The sequence below is a fragment of the Dipodomys spectabilis genome, unplaced genomic scaffold (genome assembly GCF_019054845.1).
Source record: "Dipodomys spectabilis isolate Male_0828 unplaced genomic scaffold, ASM1905484v1 ptg000526l, whole genome shotgun sequence".
Taxonomy (NCBI): domain Eukaryota; kingdom Metazoa; phylum Chordata; class Mammalia; order Rodentia; family Heteromyidae; genus Dipodomys; species Dipodomys spectabilis.
Window position 1 is genome coordinate 2,015,484 of NW_024871203.1, and position 18,611 is coordinate 2,034,094.

At 44.3% G+C, this 18,611-nt stretch overlaps 1 protein-coding gene and 1 pseudogene across 2 annotated transcripts in view; one reads left to right on the forward strand and one right to left on the reverse strand.

Moving 5' to 3' along the window:
* Acot9 (acyl-CoA thioesterase 9) overlaps positions 1-18,611 on the forward strand; it is a 33,776-nt gene that overhangs the window by 12,132 nt on the left and 3,033 nt on the right. For both annotated transcript variants that reach the window (XM_042670201.1, XM_042670200.1), the window contains 5 exons: positions 3,823-3,906; positions 4,279-4,382; positions 9,340-9,413; positions 17,051-17,118; positions 18,436-18,547. In XM_042670201.1, the coding sequence (XP_042526135.1) occupies positions 3,823-3,906; positions 4,279-4,382; positions 9,340-9,413; positions 17,051-17,118; positions 18,436-18,547 (442 nt within the window). The remainder of the gene's footprint in view (positions 1-3,822; positions 3,907-4,278; positions 4,383-9,339; positions 9,414-17,050; positions 17,119-18,435; positions 18,548-18,611) is intronic.
* On the reverse strand, positions 13,232-13,330 carry LOC122099651 (annotated as a pseudogene).

Consider the following 18,611-nt stretch of genomic DNA (forward strand, 5'->3'; position numbering starts at 1 on the left):
CTTTTTTCTGAATTGTGAGAATAAGTTGTCATATTACCCCAAAATATTTCAAGGTGTGTTTGCTATAAAGAAGTGTAATCTCACTAGGTGCTGGTGGCTCACGCCTGTAATCCTAGCTACTCAGGAGGCTGAGATCTGAGGATTGTGGTTCAGAGCCAGCCGGACAGAAAAGTCCATTAAGACTCTTATCTCCAATTAAACATCAGAAAACCGGAAGTGGCACTGTGGCTCAAAAAGGTAGAATGCTAGATTTGAGCAAAAAAGCTCAGAGACAGTGCCAAAGCCCTGAGTTCAAGCTTTATGACCAATCCCCCTAAAAAGTAATCTCTCACATAACCACAGTTACAACCATCAAAATCAAGAAATTATTTTTATATTGTCTATCCTCTGATCTCATTCAAACAAACCAATGGTTCTTTTTCTTTCTTTTGGCAGTACTGGGGTTTGAACCTTGGCTTAGCTTGCTTGCTCACAGATGGTGTTCTACCACACCATCAGTTCTGCTTTTTGCTAGTTATTTTGTAGCTAAACTCTTGTGGATTTTCCTCCCCAGGCTGGCTTTGAACTATGATCCTCTTGATCTCAGCCTCCTAAGTAGCTAGGATCATAGGTGTGAACCACTGGTGCCTGGATATTGGTGAATAAAGATGCGGTACCGAATCCCACCTTGCATTTAGTAGTAGTTGTTGGAATATTTCCTCAGATTACAGGCCAGTTCTTTTGTCAGTGGTTCATTTTGTTCCCCTTTTTTTGGTGTTTGAATTTAGGGTAGACTGCTTGCTAGACAGGTGCTCTACTACTTGAGTCATGACCCCAGTCCTTTTGGTTTTCGTTATTTTTTGAATAGGGTCCAAAGTTTTAGCCTAGGCTGTCCTGGACCACCATCCTCCATGATATGCTATGTGAGTAGCTGGATGACAGGCACATACCATCACAGCCAGCTTTTTATTGGTTGACATGGGAATCTCAGTAGGTTTTTATCCGATACCCCATCTAGGCAACCCCCTCATCCTACTTGGGCTACAACTCCCTGCTCCATGCTGCTTTGCTTGTTCCCACACGATGATTTTTGGACTGCACTGCCGGAAAGGGCTTTGAAAGAACTCCTCATGACACTGGAAATACCCATTGTCATGCTTGTACCTAGGTTACCTAGTAACAAATTTACGTTGGTCTTTACAATATAAACATTCATACTTGCTTATCTGTCTTTGGTCTACTTACTTGACTATATGCAGGAATTCCTCTGCTCTTGCCTCTTTTGTTCCCATTACCTCCAACTGATCAGTCCTTTTCGTCTGTTCACTTAATTCTGTTTCTTCCATTTCATTGAAGAACTTGTCCAATCTTCCGCTTACGTCACAAACCTTTCCCCAACTTTATTTTTCCCTCAAGTTATAAACACAACGAAGTTCTCTTTTTTTTTTTTTTTGTCAGTCATGGGGTTTGAACTCAGGGCCTGGGTCCTCTCCCTGAGCTTTTGTACTCAAGCCTAGCATTCTTCCACTTTTCCACTCTTCTACAACTCCACTTCCAGTTTTCTGGTGGTTAATTGGAGAAAAGTTTCATGGACTTTCCTGCTGGGGCTGGTTTCAAACTGATTCCCAGATCTCACTCTCCTGAGTAGTTGGGATTACAGGTGTGAGCCACCAGCACCTGGCTAAGGTAATCTACTTAAAAATAAACAGGTAAAACTCTCTTCCTTCACAACACTCTCAAAGTGTCTTTGCTAACTTTCTAGAAAGAACTGGAAGCCGTTTGCTGTCGCGCTGTGTTCCCACTTGTTATTTGTTGGCTTCCTATGTTGTGGATTCTGCTCTTCTGTGCCATCAAAACTATACTTGCCAAGGTCACTATTAGTCCCCTTATTGCAAAATCTCATTTCCATGGCTTTGTGACCCCTTTGTAGCTCCTAACACTGTCCCAGCACACCCCTGGCCTCTGCTGCATATTCTCTGTAAATCATCTGATCGAAACTATTTTTTTTTTTTTTCCTGAGGCTTGAACTCAGGGACTGGGTGCTGTCCCTGAGCTTTTTCCATTCAAAGCTAGTGCTCTACCACTTTGAGCCACAACACCGCTTCTGCTGTTCTGGTGGTTCATTGGAGATAAGAGTCTCACAGACTTTCTTGCCTGGGCTGGCTTTGAATCTCAATCCTTAGATCTCAACTTCCTGAGTAACTAGGATTACAGGCGTGAGCCACCTGCTTCTTGGCTATCTCATTGAATCTTAATGCTTCAGTTGCACCTGATATGCTGAATACTTAAGTCCTCTGTTCTGAGTTCCAGCCAATTTGTCTTCCTGCATTGGTATCTTAATGTGGGCATGCTTTTCCGCTTCTCATACTCAGCATGCTGGGTGAGGGTTATAGCTAAGTCAAAAGGTGCTTAGCTATACAATGCCTTAGCACTACAGAAATATGGCAACTAATTGGAAATGGTACATTTTTGCTCTTCTTGTATTCACAAACTTGGGTTTCTTAATTCTCATCAATTCTAACATAAAAGCCCCTGGATCTTTTCTTCTACTGTCACCATAGGTCAGACCCACAGGATTTCTAGGAACCAGAAATGCCTTTAAATAGGGTTTCTTGCCTTTAGCTGCTCATGCTTCCTTGCATCCTTTAGCAGGTGCATATAATCATTCAACAAGTGTTTTAAAAAGTATACGTTCTGTCGTGAAGATGGGTGGTACACATCTGAACAGGTCTAGGGGTGTGGGGGGGAAACAGGGAGGCCAGTAAACACATAATTATACTCATCTTTAAATGTATTGATATTTGTAAGGTGCATACAGCCATGCTTGGCACAATTGTATGCTTGTTAAGATTTGGAAGTATGCCGGGCGCTGGTGGCTCACGCCTGTAATCCTAGCTACTCAGGAGGCTGAGATCTGAGGATCGCGGTTCAAAGCCAGCCGGGGCAGGAGAGACCGTGAGACTCCTATCTCCAATAAACCACCAGAAAACCGGAAGTGGCGTTGTAGCTCAAGTGGTAGAGCGCTCGCCTTGAGCTGAAGAGCTGAGGGACAGCGCCCAGGCCCAGAGTTCAAGCCCCACGACCGACAAAAAAAGAAAGAAAAAAAAGAAAAAAAAAGATTTGGAAGTATACAGAAAACAGTGAGAGTTGAGGGTATGGTGGGGGCAAGGGACATGGGTAAAATAATTTTTTCATGATTAGGCCAGTCAAGATGTAAACAGATAGCTGAGTCTTTGTGAAGATGTTCGTTTTATACTTTCAGATGTATGCTGGGTTTTCTCTTACTCTCTCTGTTTCTCTGTGTTGGTACTAGGACTTGAACCCAGGGCTTTGAGCTGTCCATTGGCTTTTCCAAGGCTTGTGCTCTAACTCCTGAGCCACAGCTCAACTTCTGTTTTTTTTTTTTTGGTGATCAATTGGAGATAAGAGTCTCACCAACTTTTCTGCCCTGGCTGGTTTGGAATTTGAATCCTCAGAGCTCAGCCTCCTGAGTAGGTAGGATTACAGGTGTTAGCTACCAGCTTCTGGCTTACACTAGGTTCTTACTGTGCATTATGTTTCTTGAATGGTAGCAAGCCACTTGGTGGTCTTGGGCTTTGGTTTCCTCACTGATTCTGAAATTGAGGGGGCATACTGGAGTATCTCCAGATCTCTTCAGCTTTATAGAATCTTTGATGCCAGGCTTGGTGGTAGACACATGTAATCCTGGTGCTAAGGTAATTAGTAGAATATTAGTTTTCAACACATGGTAAGACTTTGTTTAGTAATAACACTTTTTCTGGATTTCAGGGAGAAAGATGTTAGTGTTTTATCTTACTTGATATTCTCCTGTTTTTCCTACAGTTCTTATTTCCTACATGCACACCAAAAATCATTCTGTTAAGATGTCTCCTATATCCATAGTCACAGCCCTGGTTGACAAAATTGGTAAGCAGTATTGATTTCTAAGCATGCTTATAACTTTTAATAATTTGAAGATAGTTTTGAGATAAGAGGAAGTATTCTTTGGGGGAACTTGAATATACATATATAAATATGAAAATATTTTGAATACATGATAACAAGTTATTTATAGAATTAGGTATAAGGGTTTTGCAAGATTCCAGTTTTTTACTTTTTATATTCTTTACATTGTGTCCAGTTTTCAAAAGTCACACAAAATTATTTGATGTGTCCTAAAATTAGTTTTGAAGACCAGAAATAAATTTACTAGGATTTGCCAATTTTTCCAGTGATTTGTTTATAGTACAGAAAAAATGTCAGTAGGGTTTACATGCCAGTTCACTTTCTGTTTTTCAGATATGTGTAAGCAGAGCTTAAGCCCAGAGCAGGACATTAAGTTCAGTGGCCATGTGAGCTGGGTTGGGAAGACGTCCATGGAAGTGAAGATGAAAATGTTCCAGGTCTGTATACAACTGAGGGTTGCCCCCTGTTTAAATACAAGCAGCTAATCTCAGAGGCAGAGAAAGTATCTATCTATATGCTGGTGTGTAGCTCATAAGAGCTAGATAAACTACTGACAGTCCACGAGATACACATGGTGGGTTAATATCTTCCTCTTGGACAAAGATGGATACATTCTTTGATGTTTATATTTAATATTTATTACTTTGTAATCTGATATAATGTCAAGTCAAAGTGCGTGTTTCTGTTTTTAACCAAGGAGGATTTCACAAGTCTGAGTTATGTTAGATGTGAATATATTTGATCACTATATTATTTTTCCTAGGGCTGCTGTACCACAAAGTACTACAAACTGGTGGCTTAAAAAAATCCCAGAAATTGCCAGGCACAGGGGGCTTACACCTGTAATCTACTTAGGGGGCAAAGATCTGTGGATTGCAGTTTGAAGCCAGCCCAGGCAGGAAAGTCTGTGAGACTCTTATTTCCAGTTAGCCACCAAAAAGTTGGAAGTGGAGCTGTGGCTCAAGCGGTATACAGGGCTAGTCTTCTGTACAAAGAGCTCAGGGACAGTGCCTAGGCTCAGAGTTCAAGCCCCAGAACTGGCACACATATATACAAATCCCAGAGATTGCTGGGTATTTTAGTAGATACACCTCTAATTCTAGGCACTAAGCAGGTGGCGGTTGGGAGGATTGAGTTTTGAGGCCAGGCTGGGCAAAAAGTAAAGTCCTTATCTCAACAAGCAGGCTAGGCCATGGTGGCAATTAAACTGGAATTTTAGCTGTGGCCCAGGCCAAAATATGAGACCTTACCTGAGAAATAAAGCAAAAAAAAAAAAGACTAGGGGCATGGCTCAAGTAGTAGAGTGCCTGTCTAGCAGGTATAAGGCCCTGAGTTCAAACCTTAGTGTCATCAAACAAAACAACTCCTCCTTAAAATTTATTGTCTCACGGTTTAGAAACTGTAAGTCCAAAATGAAGATGTCAGTGGGGCCATGCTTGCTTTGCGACCTATAGGAGAGATCTTTCTTTGCCTTTTCTTTGATTCTGGTGGTTCTCTGTCTCTGTCATCAAAATGCTGTCTCCTCTCAATATGTCTCTTCTCTTATTAGGACACTAATCATATTGGATGAGGGGCCTAACTTATTCTAGCATAACCTTACCTTAACTATGTCTGTAGTGACCCTATTTTCAAAGAAAGTAACTCTTGTAGGTCTGAAGTTAGAATTCCCGTGCGTGTGTGTGTGTGTGGGGGTGTGTGTGTGTGTGTGTGTATATGTATGTATGTACATACATACATACGTGTGTGCGCGCATGCGCGCATGCTACTGCTGGGGCTGGAACTCAGGGCTTGAGCTCTGTCCCTTAGTTTTTTTTGCCCAAGGCTAGCATCCCACTACTTGAGCCACAGCTCTGCTTTTGGCTTTTTGCCCATTATTTAGGGCTAAGAGTCTGTCAGGGTTGTCTTCAGGCTGGCTTTGAACCTCTATCCACAGGTCTAAGCCTCCTGAGAAGCTAGGATTACAGGCGTGAGCTACTAGCTTCCAAGCTGATCTTGAATCCCATCACTTTCCTTCTCAAAAACCTTCCATTACCATCATCTATGGATGAAGGCTAAACCCTTTGATGAGGGAGTGCCATAAACTAGCTCTATAAACTAGCTGTAATCTGCTTTTCCAGCTATACCCCCTCCTTGCCATTTAGGTATCTTTTTTTTTTTTTTGGTCAGTCATGGAGCTTGAACTCTGGGCTTGGGCGCTGTCCCTCAGCTCTTCAGCTCAAGGCAAGCGCTCTACCGCTTGAGCCACAGCGCCACTCTGGTTTTCTGGTGGTTTATTGGAGATAAGAGTCTCACGGACATTTCTGCCGGTCTGGCTTTGAACCGTGATCCTCAGATCTCAGCCTCCTGAGTAGCTAGGATTACAGGCATGAGCCACCGGCGCCCGGCTTAGGTATCTTCTTAATATTCACCTCTGGTTGCTGAGTAGCCTAAGAATAGGGAGTGAGTTATATATGTTTGCATTCCCAGTGCTTGGTTTTAGCAAGTGCATTACAATAAAGCATAATTTAAGCCAGGTACTGATTGCTTATGCCTAGCTACTCAGGAGGGTCTGAGGATTGCTGTTCAAAGCCAACGAAGCAGGAAAGTCCATGAGACTTATATCTCCAATTAACCACCAGAAAACCAGAAGTAGCACTGTGGCTCAAAGTAGTAGAGTGCTAGCCTGAGCAAAAAGAGCTCAGGGACGGTGCCCAGGCTCTGAGTTCAAGCCCTACAATATACAGAAAAATAATAAAAACAAGGCACAATTTAAGTAATGAGTGAATGAGTCTTGTTGCTTATGCTTTTTCTTCTGCCTGAGTTTCCCTGTGCCCTGGCTCTGTGCTTTGTACATTCTTACTATGCTTCATGCTGGACCCCTTCCCACAGAACAGGTTACAAGCACATCATTTCTCTCCCACTAGCCAATATACTCCTTAATACCAGGATCCAAATTTAAGTTACCTAGCCCATTTCTGGCACCCATTCATTTGGCAATTTACTGAGTACCTAGTCTGTGCTGAGGTGTATGTTGTCTGCCAGTCTTTGTGGTGAGTGAAGACAAGTAGTCTGACCACAAGAAGATCACCCACCATACAGAGCAAGATAGCTTTACAAATCAGTGGTTGTAATAAGCCAGGTGTCTATGACTCACACTTGTAATCTTAGTTGCTTAGGAGGCTGAGATCTGAGCGTTGCAGTTCAAAGCTAGTCTGGGCAGGAAAGTCTGTGAGACTCTCTTCTTTCTCTCTCTCTCTTTTTTTTTTTTGTTGGTCGTGGGCCTGGGCGCTGTCCTTTAGCTCTTCAGCTCAAGACGAGTGTTCTAACACTTGAGCCACAGTGCCACTTCCGGTTTTCTGGTGGTTAATTGGGAGATAAAAGTCTCATGGACTTTCCTGCCCAGGCTGGCTTTGAACTGTGATCCTCAGATTCTCAGCCTCCTGAGTAGCTAGGATGACAGGCATGAGCCACCGGCGCCTGGCCCTGGGAGACTCTTTATTTCCAGTTAATCACCAAATGGTGAGAAGTAGAGCTGTGGCTTAAGTGGTAGAGCACCAGCCTTGAGAGGAAAAAAGAAAAAAAAAACTAAGCAAGATTGAGGCCCTGAGTTCAAGCCTCAGAACCAGCCCATAAAAAATAGTTTTATTATTACCATCATTTGTTGGCCAAGAACACTTGGCCCTTTGTACAGGAAAATTCTGTTCTGAAGGCTTCTCCTCTACATTCTGAGATGTTTAGCTTTCTGATTCCGCCTGTAGGGCCCCACCTACCTCTACACATACCTGGATGCCTCCCACATGGAGAGATTCTACCTGTCTCCCATGGCGAAGCACCGGGAAGGGTAGGCTTGGTGAGCTCTGATGAACTGGGCCTGGGGACCAGGCATGGAGTAGAGGGGGGAAGTAGTGTGTCTGGAAGTGCCCAGTGAAAAGGCGCCAGGCAGAGAGGCATGGCTGAGAGCCGTTCTACAGCCTGCACCTCCCAGCCACTCTCACTAGCCCCAGCTAGCAGGAACGAGGAGGTGTGAAGGCAAACAGCATGCAAGCAATCTTGCACTGTTTTGGAGACTGGCAGCCCAGGTGCTAGAAGCGATGAGGTGCTAGTGGAAGCTGTAATTAGGGAGTCAAAGGGGAAGGCATGCCTGGCGCCAGTGGCTCACGCCTGTAATCCTAGCTACTCAGGAGGCTGAGATCTGAGGATCGCTGTTCAAAAACCAGTCTGGGCAGGAAAGTCCGTGAAACTCTTATCTCCAATAAACCACCAGAGAACCGGAAGTGGCGCTGTATCTCAACTGGTAGAGTGCTAGCCTTGAGCTAAAGAGCTGAGGGACAGTGCTCAGGCCCAGAGTTCAAGCCCCATGACCACCACCACCACCAACAACAAAGGTGGGGGGAAAGCAGAAAGGGCCTGAACATGGAGTAGTGTGGAGGCTGGTATCATCTGCTGGGGAGGGAACCGAACACATTTTTAGGTTATAAATAGCTTCTTCCTTACCTTGTCTCTGTGTGTGTGTGCGCATGTATGTATGTGCATGCACATGTGTGCCTCAACTGAGGCTTGCACATGGCTTTGCGCCTTTTTTTTTTTTTTTGGTTAGTTATGGGGCCTGAACTCTGGGCCTGGGCGCTGTCCCTCAGCTCTTCAGCTCAAGGCTAGTGCTCTACCACTTGAGCCACAGCGCCACTTCCAGTTTTCTGGTGGTTATTTTGGAGATAAGAGTCTCATGGACTTTCCTGCCTGGGCTGGCCTTGAACCAGGATCCTCAGATCTCAGCCTCCTGAGTAGCTCGGATTGTAGGCATACACTTAAGGTACCTGGCTCACTATTTTATTTTTATGATATGCCTCTCCTGGAAGTACAGGCTTCTAGAGGTAAACACCCCAGAACCTCCAAAGCCAATATTTAACTTAATCCATAGACTCATCACTGGACCACCCTTTCTTGGGAGCTCCTGTGTTGGGCAAAGTGGCATGGCTGTGGGCTTACAGTGGGCATGCGCACCATCTGACAGTGTTAGATTCTGTGATTGTGGTGGGAGGTCCACCTGGTGCATGTCCATCAGGGGCCCTGAGGAAGCTCAGATTCCATGTGATGGGGGTAAGTTCAGAGCTGAGGCTTCTGGAGAGCCTGTGGGTCCTATAGCCCCTCCTACTTCTTTTCACACGGTGTTGTGATTGGGTTGTGAGCAGCCTTTCTCTTTTGAGGGCTGAAAGGCTCCATGGTATCTTGCCATTCTCTAATCTTTATGCTCTCCTGGCTTAAGGCAGACCCGGTGTGAATGGCGGTGAATGAATGCACTGCGCTTTTTCTTCCCATTTTCATGCTCTCTCAAAGCAAGCATGCTCTCAGAGGTGTAATAGGTATTCCACAAGAATGCAGTTCTTATAGCTCTGTTTTCTTTCCTTTATTTTTTAGTTGCAAGATGGTGCATTTTGTCCTGTTTTGGATGCAACGTTTGTAATGGTGGCTCGTGATTGTGAAAATAAAGGGTAACTGCTGATTTTATTTTTCATAATTCTTTATTTTCAAGAATTTCAAAGAAAAGACTACAGTGAATTTCCATATACCCATTTCTTGGACGTCAGTAGCTTTAATTGCAATTTTTTTTTTGTAAATTTATCTGTTTTTCTTCAACAAAAACACATAAATCAAACACTGGTAACTCACACCTATAATTATGGCTACTCAGGCTAAAATCTGAGGATTGCAGTTGGAAGCCAGCCGAGGCAGACAAATCCAGGAGATTCTTATCTCAAGTTAACCAGCAAAAAGCTAGAATGGGAGGTATGGCTCAAGTGGTAGAGTGCCTGCTATAAACAAAAAGTATGAAGCTCTGAGTTCAATCCACCAGTACTGCTTTCCCTCAAAAAGAAAATGTATGATATTTTTTGTCCGTCATGGGGGTGCTGTCCCTCAGTTCTTCAGCTCAAGGCGAGAGCTCTACCCCTTGAGCTATAGCGCCACTTCCAGTTTTCTGGTGTTTTTTTGGAGATAAGAGTCTCACAGAGAGCTATTGCCTTGAGCTGAAGAGCTCAGGGACAGTGCCCAGTCCCAGAGTTCAAGCCCTACGACCAACTCAGACATGGACACAGACACACACCCACACAAACCATGGGGCTGGGAAGGTGGCTCAGTGGTAGAGCACTTGCCTTGTATGCATGAAGCCCTGGGTTCAATTCCTCAGCACCACATGAGCAGAAAAAGCAGAAGTGGCGTTGTGGCTTTAGTGGTAGAGCACTAGCCTTGAGCTGAAGAGCTGAGGGACAGTGCCCAGGCCTAGAGTTCAGGCCCCATGACAGACCAAAAAAATAGTCTCACGGTCTTTCTAGCCTGGGCTGGCTTTGAACCGCATTCCTCAGATCTCAACCTCCTGAGTAGCTAGGATTACAGGCGTGAGCCACTGGCGCCTTGCTGTATAATATTTTAAAACAAATCTCAGGTACAATATTTTACTTCCACATAATGTAGACAACCTTTTAAAAAGGAGCTTTTTCATTTATGTGTTAGCACATTCATATTAATGGGGTTCATTGTAGTGTTTCCACACAGTTACACAGCAGCATGCATCAAATCCATCAACACATTGGCAGCCTCTAGTAATAACCATTTTACCTTCAGGTCAACTTTATTGGTTGTTGTTGTTCCTGAGGCTTGAACTCTGGGCCTGGGCGCTGTCCCTGAGATCTTCAGTCAAGGCTAGTGCTCTACCGCTTGAGCCACAGCACCACTTCTGGTTTTCTGAGTGGTTTATTGGAGATAAGAGTGTCACGGACTTTCCTGCCCAGGCTGGCTTTGAACTGTAATCCTCAGATCTCAGCCTCCTGGGTAGCTAGGATTACAAGCATGAGCCACCGGTGCCTGGCTCAGGTCAACTTAAAAAAAATCATATATGGAAGCTCTATTTCTGTGTTTGGCTTATTTCACTTAGTGTAATGCCCCTCTAGTTCTATCCATTTTACTGCACTTGATTGTATTTCTGCATGTGTGCGTGTGTGTGCGTGCACGCATGCGTGTATGCATGTATGTGTGTATCAGTTCTGAGGCTTTCGTGTGTCAGTTCTGAGGCTTGAACTCAGGGCCTAGTATTCATTTTTCCCTTTATTGTTTATAACTGGCACTTTGCAACTTGAGCCTGCAGCTCTACCAGATTTTTGCAGTTTTAATTGGAGATGAGTCTCCTGTATTTGTCCTGGGCTGCCTATGAACTGCAGTCATCAGATCTCAGCCCCTTGTGTAGCCAGGATTATAGGCATGAACCACTGGCGCTTAGCTGCTCTGCCTTTTTTTTTTTTTTTTCTGTCGGTCGTGGGGGTTGAACACTGTCCTAAGCCTGGGTGCGGTCCCTCAGCTCTTCAGCTCAAGGCTAGCACCCTACAACTTGAGCCACAGCACCACTTCCAGCTTTTTTCTGCTTATGTGGTGCTGAAGAATTGAACCCACAGCTTCATGCATGCGAGGCAAGCACTCTACCACTGAGCCACCTTCCCAGCCCTATTTTTGAGATAGAATTTTGCTTCTTGCCCAAGTATGCTTTTGGACCACAATGCAACCTATTGTAGGCTTCCCATCATAGCTGGATGACAGGAACATGTTACCACACCAAGTTTCTTTTACTGAGATGGAGTCATGCAGAATTTTTGGTCTGGCCTGTCCTGGAGCGTCAATTCTTCTGCATTCAGCTAGTGATTAAGATGGTATCTTGTGCTGAGCACCTGTGGCTCAATGCCTGTAAGAGGGTGTGAGATCCGAGGTTCAAAGTCAGCCCGGGCAGGAAAGTCCATGAGACTTATCTCCAATCAACCACTCAGAAAACCGGAAATGGCCCTGTGGCTCAAGTGGTAGAGCACGAGCCTTGAGCTGAAGAGCTCAGGGACAGTGCCCAGGCCTAGAGTTCAAGCCCCATGACTGACAAAAAAAAAAGTTATCTTGTGTGAACTTTTCAGCCTGGCTGGCCTCTAACTCGATCTTCCTGATCTGGACCTCTTAGGTAGCTATGATTACAGCAGTGAGCTACAGGCATCTAGCTTCAAGTATACAAATTATGCTTGATTTTATGTCTTCTGTGTATGTGTGTGGGGGGGTACTGGGACTTGAATTCAGGACCTCATGCTCTTGCTTGGCTTCGTTGCTCAAAACTGGTGCTCTAGCACTTGAGCCATGGTTCCACTTCATTTTTTTCTGTAACAGTTTTAGTAAAGGCACCATTTGTATGTCACACAGTTGAGTCATTGAAAGTGTACAGTGTGAAAGAGTACAATCTTAGTGTTGTTCATGTGTTCACAGAGCCGTACAATCTGTCTAATGTGTTGTAATCCAGCATCATTGTGTGTCCCCACTACTGTCTTAGACTTCGTATCACCAACTTGTTTAAGGTTGCATTGTTCCAACTTACTCATGGTACTTTTTCTTTCTTTCTCTCTCTCTCTTTTTAATGTGCCAGTACCGGAGCTTGAACTTAAGCCCTGGGCACTGTCCCTGAGCTCTTTTGTTCAAGGCTACTGCTCTACCACTTGAACCACAGCTCTATCACCACCTCCTTCCCCCTCCTTCCCTCTACTACCCCCTCTTCCCCTCTCCTCCCCTCTCCTCCCCCCTCATCCCCTCCTCCTCCTCCTCCCTTCTTTCTTTTCCTTTTTTCTTCTTTTTCATAGACTTTCTTGCCTGGGTTGGCTTTGAGCTTCAACCCTCAGATCTCAGCCTCCGCAGTAGGTAGGTTGTAGGTATGAGCCACTGGCAGCTGGCTTTGCCTTTTGTTCTTGGATGGCCCACTCTCCCTAATAGTGAATAAATGCTGATGGAAGTTGGATCTCCAGCCCTGTGTGGGTTTGATTAAGCACAGGGCTGATCGGCACAGGGTCACTGTGTTCCTCATGCTGTATCAGGTGCATTTCAGGGCGCACATTTTGTCTCTGTGGTGATGCTATGATCCATGTACCTATTCAAACAGTGAATTATTATTTTTGTCACTCATGGGGTTTGAACCCTGGGCTTGGACGTTATCCCTCAGCTCTTCAGCTCAAGGCAAGTGCTCTACCCCTTGAGCCACAGGGCCATTTCTGGTTTTCTAGTGGTTTATTGGAGATAAGAGTCTCATGGACTTTCCTGCCCGGGCTGGCTTTGAACAGTGATCCTCAGATCTCAGCCTCCAGAGTAGCTATTATTGTTTAAAAAAAATTCAAGTAGTTGTACAAAAGAGTTGCCATTCAACAAAAGCAGCTTATGAAAACAATGCATTTTGGTCAGTGTTGCCTCTTTAAACATTCCTACCCCTCCCTCCCAACTCCCCCTTCCCTTCACTTTTCTCAAAAAAAATATGGACCACTTCACAAATTGGTGTGTCATCCTTGCTCAGGGGCTGTGCTAATCGTCAAACCAATTTTAGTATCTGTGCTGCTAAAGCGAGCACTCAAGCAATACATTCTTGGTTCCAGCAACATTTATGCCCAAAGGCATCCAACCTGAGAAAAGTGTGTACTTGGTGTAGGAAGGGATGTTACTCGATTGTTCTTTGTGTGGGACAGTCTGGCAGCCCATGGAAAGTCTTATGTGTCCTAGAAGCTTGATTTAGGAATCATCAACGAGGAATTTTTTTATGTAAAAATCTTCAGTTCCCTAATGTCACACATGGTGTGGCACTAAGGAGGCTTAGGCAAGAGCATTTCCAGCTTGAGACCAGTCTGGGTTACCTAATGAGACCCTATCTCACAGGAAGAAAAAAGAAACATTTAAGCCAGCACCAGCCAGCACAGTAGGATGACAGATGCCTGTCATCCTAGCCATGTGTGAGGTTAATGTCAGCAGGGTTGTGGTTCCAGCCTGGGAAAGAAATGCCTGGGAAGAAGTTGGGCCTGATGGAAGCCGAAACTAGATTGGTCATGATCCAAATGAAGGCACAGGGAAGGAATTGCCATTCTATCTCAAAAGTAACCAGAGCAAATAATGATTGGCAGTGTGGTTCAGCAGTAGAGTGCATGCTTAGCAAGCATGAGGCCAGTACTGTTCCTGCCCCCAGTTTCAAAAAGAACAGGAGGAAAATACCTTGACTAATTTGGATCTGAGGAAGGACTAATGCCCAGCTATTCCTGCTGCTCCTAGAAGCTGCTTTTCTTTCTTCCTTTTTTCTTTTTGTCAGTCTTGGGGCTTGAACTCAGGGCCTGAACATTGTCCCTGGGCTTTTGCTCAAGGCTAGCACTCTACCAGTTGAGCTACAGTGCCACTTCCGACTTTCTCTGTGTATGTGGTACTGAGGAATCAAATCCAGGGCTTCATCCATACTAGGTAAGCACTCTACCACTAAGCCACATTCCCAGCCAACAAGCTGCTTTTCAAACACTGATGGCATTGCTTCAAGTTGTTCTCAGAGAATGCCTTCTAACTTTCTAAACTCTATTTTAATCCTTTCCTACCCACTTGTGCTTCTATAAGTTAGTGGATTCTATCACAGGAAAGAAACTAGCTGTTTTCCTAAGTTTTTATTTTGGAGAGTAGGAAGAATGCAACAAACTCCTATATGGCCTGCACCTAAGTTCACAGTTAGCAGGAAACCACATTTGCCTTACTCTTTGGCATTCTGTAAATATGGGCTTGAAGTCAGGCCTAGGCACTTTTCATTCAAGGTTGGTGCTCTGTCACTTGAGCCACAACTCCATTTCAGGCTTTTTGCTGGTTAATTGGAGATAAGAATCTCTCAGACTTCTCCTGCCTAGGCTGGCTTTGAACCATGATCCTCAGATCTCAGCCTCCTGAGTAGCTAGGATTACAGGCGTGAGCCACTGGTTCCTGTGCTTGCTATGTTTTTTTGTTGTTTTTTTTTGAATTTTCTGAATGGAAATCTGGGATGGTTTTACCTGTCAGTGGTTTAGCCTGTATCTCCTGAGAATAGACAACTCTCCTATATAACCTTCATGTCCTTATATTATATCTAAGAAATGTAGCTAGGCACTGGTGGCTTATCCCCATAATTCTAGCTACTCAGGAGGCTGAGATCTGGGGATCGCGGTTTGAAGACAGCCCAGGCAAGAAAGTCTGTAGGACCCATCTCCAATTAACCACCTAAAAACTGGAAATGAAGCTGTGGCTCAAAGTGGTGGAGCATTAGCTTTGAGCAATAAAGCTCAGGGACAGTTCCCAGGCCCTGAGTTCAAGCCCTAGGACTGGCAAAAAAAAAAAAAAAAGGAAAAAGAAACTTAATGGTAAAGCCATGATCTATTATATCATCCATATTCAGATTTCTCAACTTATTCCTAAAATATCCTTTATACCGTTTTCTCTAGATTTAGGATCTGATGAATAATCATATATTGCATCTGATTACTGTGTTGATGTAGGGAAGGCCCCAACCATTTTCTTTTTCCGGGGCTGGTAATGGGGACTGAACTCAGGGCCTTTGGTTCTAATTTTTTGGTTTAAGGCTGGTGCTCTAACATTTGAGTCACACCTCTACTTCCAGTTTTTTGCTACATAATTGGAAATGGAATTTCTTGGATTTGTCTGCTCAGGCTGGGTTTGCACCATGAGTCCCAGAGGATTATAGATGTTAGTCACCGATGCCTGGACCATTTTCTGTCTTTTAAGACATTGGCATTTACTTTTGGTGGTATTGCAGTTTGAAGTCAGGAACTGTGCTTGCTAACCAAGTCCCCTACCACTGAAGCCACTCGCAGTCCCTTTTTGCATTGGTAATTTTCAAGATAGCTTCTCCGTTTATACCCAGGCTGTCTTGGAATGGCAGGTATGTACCACTGCACCCAGGCATTGGTTAATGCAGAGTCTTTGTGGAACTTTTTTTTTTTTTTTTTTTTTGTCGGTCATGGGGCTTGAACTCTGGGCCTGGGCGCTGTCCCTCAGCTCTTCAGCTCAAGGCAAGCACTCTACCACTTGAGCTACAGCGCCACTTCTGGTTTTCTGGTGGTTTATTGGAGATAGGAGTCTCACGGTCTTTCCTGCCCGGGCTGGCTTTGAATTGCGATCCTCAGATCTCAGCCTCCTGAGTAGCTAAGATTACAGGTGTGAGCCACCAGCGCCCAGCTTCTTTGTGGAACTTTTATGCTCAGGCCTGCCTTATATTGGGATCACTTGATCTCTGCCTCCAAGTAGGTTTGAAGCACTGTGCCCAGCAACATTGATATAGTTTTGTATGTTTGTCTTGGTGCTTGAACTCAAGGCCTAGGTACTGTATGTACTCTGAGCATTTTCTGCTCAGAGCTAGCATTTTGGTACTTAATGGGAGATAAGAGTTTACAAACTTTCCTGACCAGGGTGTCTTTGAACCAACATCCTCAGATCTCAGCCTCCTCAGACACTGACATTTTTGAGACTCCTTCAAAATGTTCCATAGCCCATATCTGACTGTTTCCTACAATGAGAATCAAGTTAAAATATTGGGCAAATGCCAGGATCCTTTTTATAATGTGCACTTTCTAGTGTTCTATAACAAGAAGGCTTCCTTAATTATTTCAGTGTTCATATGTAATCAGTTAGCTTTACCTAAAATAAATAGCAAAACTGGTGGGCAGCAGGGTGCCAGTGGCTCACGCCTACAATCCTAGCTACTCAGGACGCTGAGATCTGAGGATCATGGTTCAAAGGCAGTCTGGACAGAAGAGTCCCTGTGAGGCCCTGACTTCAAGCTCCATGACTGCAAAAACAACCCCCCCCCACCAAAAAACTAGTAGGTAGTTAGCATTCTTTGTTCTTGGTCATGGGGCTTGAACTCAGGGCCTGGGTGCTGTCCCTGAACTCTTTCTGCTCAAGGCTTACACTCTACCTCTTGGAGCCACAGCACCACTTCAATTTTCTGGTGGTTAATTGGAAATAAGAGTCTCACAGACTTTCCTGCCTGAGCTCACTTTGAACTATGATCCTCAGATCTCAGCCTCTTGAGTACTAGGATTACAGGTGTGAGCCACCGGCACTTGCTTTCAAATAGCATTTTTTGATGAAGAAGGTCACTGTATAGTTGAGGGTGACCTTGAACTCAATGTGTAGCCCTGGCAAGCCTGAGCTCGGGCTCTGGCTGCCTTAGTGTCCCTATTGCTGCGATGACATTTGTGTCTCATCACGCCGGGTTTAGATGATATGTCTTAAGCTGAATTGTTTTCTTTTTCTTTTCTTTTTTTTTTTTTAGACCAGCATTTGTGAATCCACTCATCCTTGATAACCCAGAAGAGGAAGAGATCTTTAAACAAGGAGAATGTATATTAACTTGTTTATATTAATTAAATTGACCAGGCATATATTTATACTGTAGAAGAGATCATTTAAGATTTTATGTAGACTTTATGTCAAGTGTCTTATGCTAAGAATTTATTGAAATTAAAAAATACTGTATTTTTAGAACCTTGGAGTATATATTTTGAATGACTTCATTGATCAGACAGCATTCATTAAATGAAGTAGTTTCTCTCTCTCTTTTTTTGTACCAATACTGAGGCTAGAACTAAGGTTTTGGGCCTTCCCTCAGTTTTCTTTCTCGAAATTGAGAAGAAAAAAAAAAACCAGCCATACTTCCGGTTCTAGTTTTTTGGTGGCTAGTTGTAGAAAAGGGTCTCTACGACTTTGCTGCCTGGGCTGTCTTAGATCATTGATCCTCAGATCTCAGCCTCCTGAGTAGCTAAGTTTACAAGACCCACCAGCACACAGCTTGTTTTATCTTTTGAGTATGTGTGTGTGCATAGGTGTGTGCTAATCCTGAGGCTTGGATTTAGGCCTAGGTTGTGTCGTTAAGCACTAGCACTAGACTAGCTCAAGGCTAGTGCCTTACCACTTGAGCCACAAATCCACTTCTTTTTTTTTTTTGTAGTTAATTGGAGATAAGAGTTTCACAGATTATGGGCTGGGAAGGTAGCTCAGTGGTAGAGTGCTTGCCTTGCATGCGTGAGGCCCTGGGTTCGATTCATCAGCACCATATAAGCGGACAAAGCCTTAAGTGGCACTGTGGCTCAAGTGGTAGAGCGCTAGCCTTGAGCTGAAGAGGTTAGGGACAGCGCCCAGGCCCAGAGTTCAGGCCCCACAACCAACAACAACAACAAAAGTTTCACAGACTTTTCTGCTGGGACTGGATTCGAACCTTAATCCTTAAATCTCAGCCTCCTGAGTAGCGAAAGTACAGGAGTGAGCCACAGGCACTGGGCTGTTTTCTTGTTTTTAGTGAAATGGGAAATGAATCGGAATGGTTAGGCTGTTGGTCAGGGCTCTTAGATCAGGATAAAAGCCAGTGTTCACACACTAAACTGAATAATTTATACCTGAAAAAAGAAACTCAGTGGAGAAAGGCTTGAACTCAGGGTCTGGAGCTTGCCAGGCTTCTGGACTGAGCTACCATCAGTCTTGAATTTGAAATTTAATGTGGCTTCTGCAGCCTTCTCTTAGATCTATAACTAAGTAGCAGTGGGTGTTAAAATTCAGAAATACTGAGTTGTGTAGGTTGTAAAGCACTGCAGGTCAGGCCCTGTAGGGGGCTTGTGGCTTGTGGCTTTCGGGATCCTCATTTCTCATTCTCTCATGGGCCAGTGAACAAGGGGAGAAGGATCTCCATGAGCTCCATTTCTTTACTGAAAATGGCTCCTGACGCTGATGAGCGGAATACCATACACGACATGTTTCTCAGCACGCTGGATCCCAAGTAAGTGAGGATGGTGAGGATGGACAGTTGGAAGAGGATTGGCATGCCCACCTGCCTGAGTATA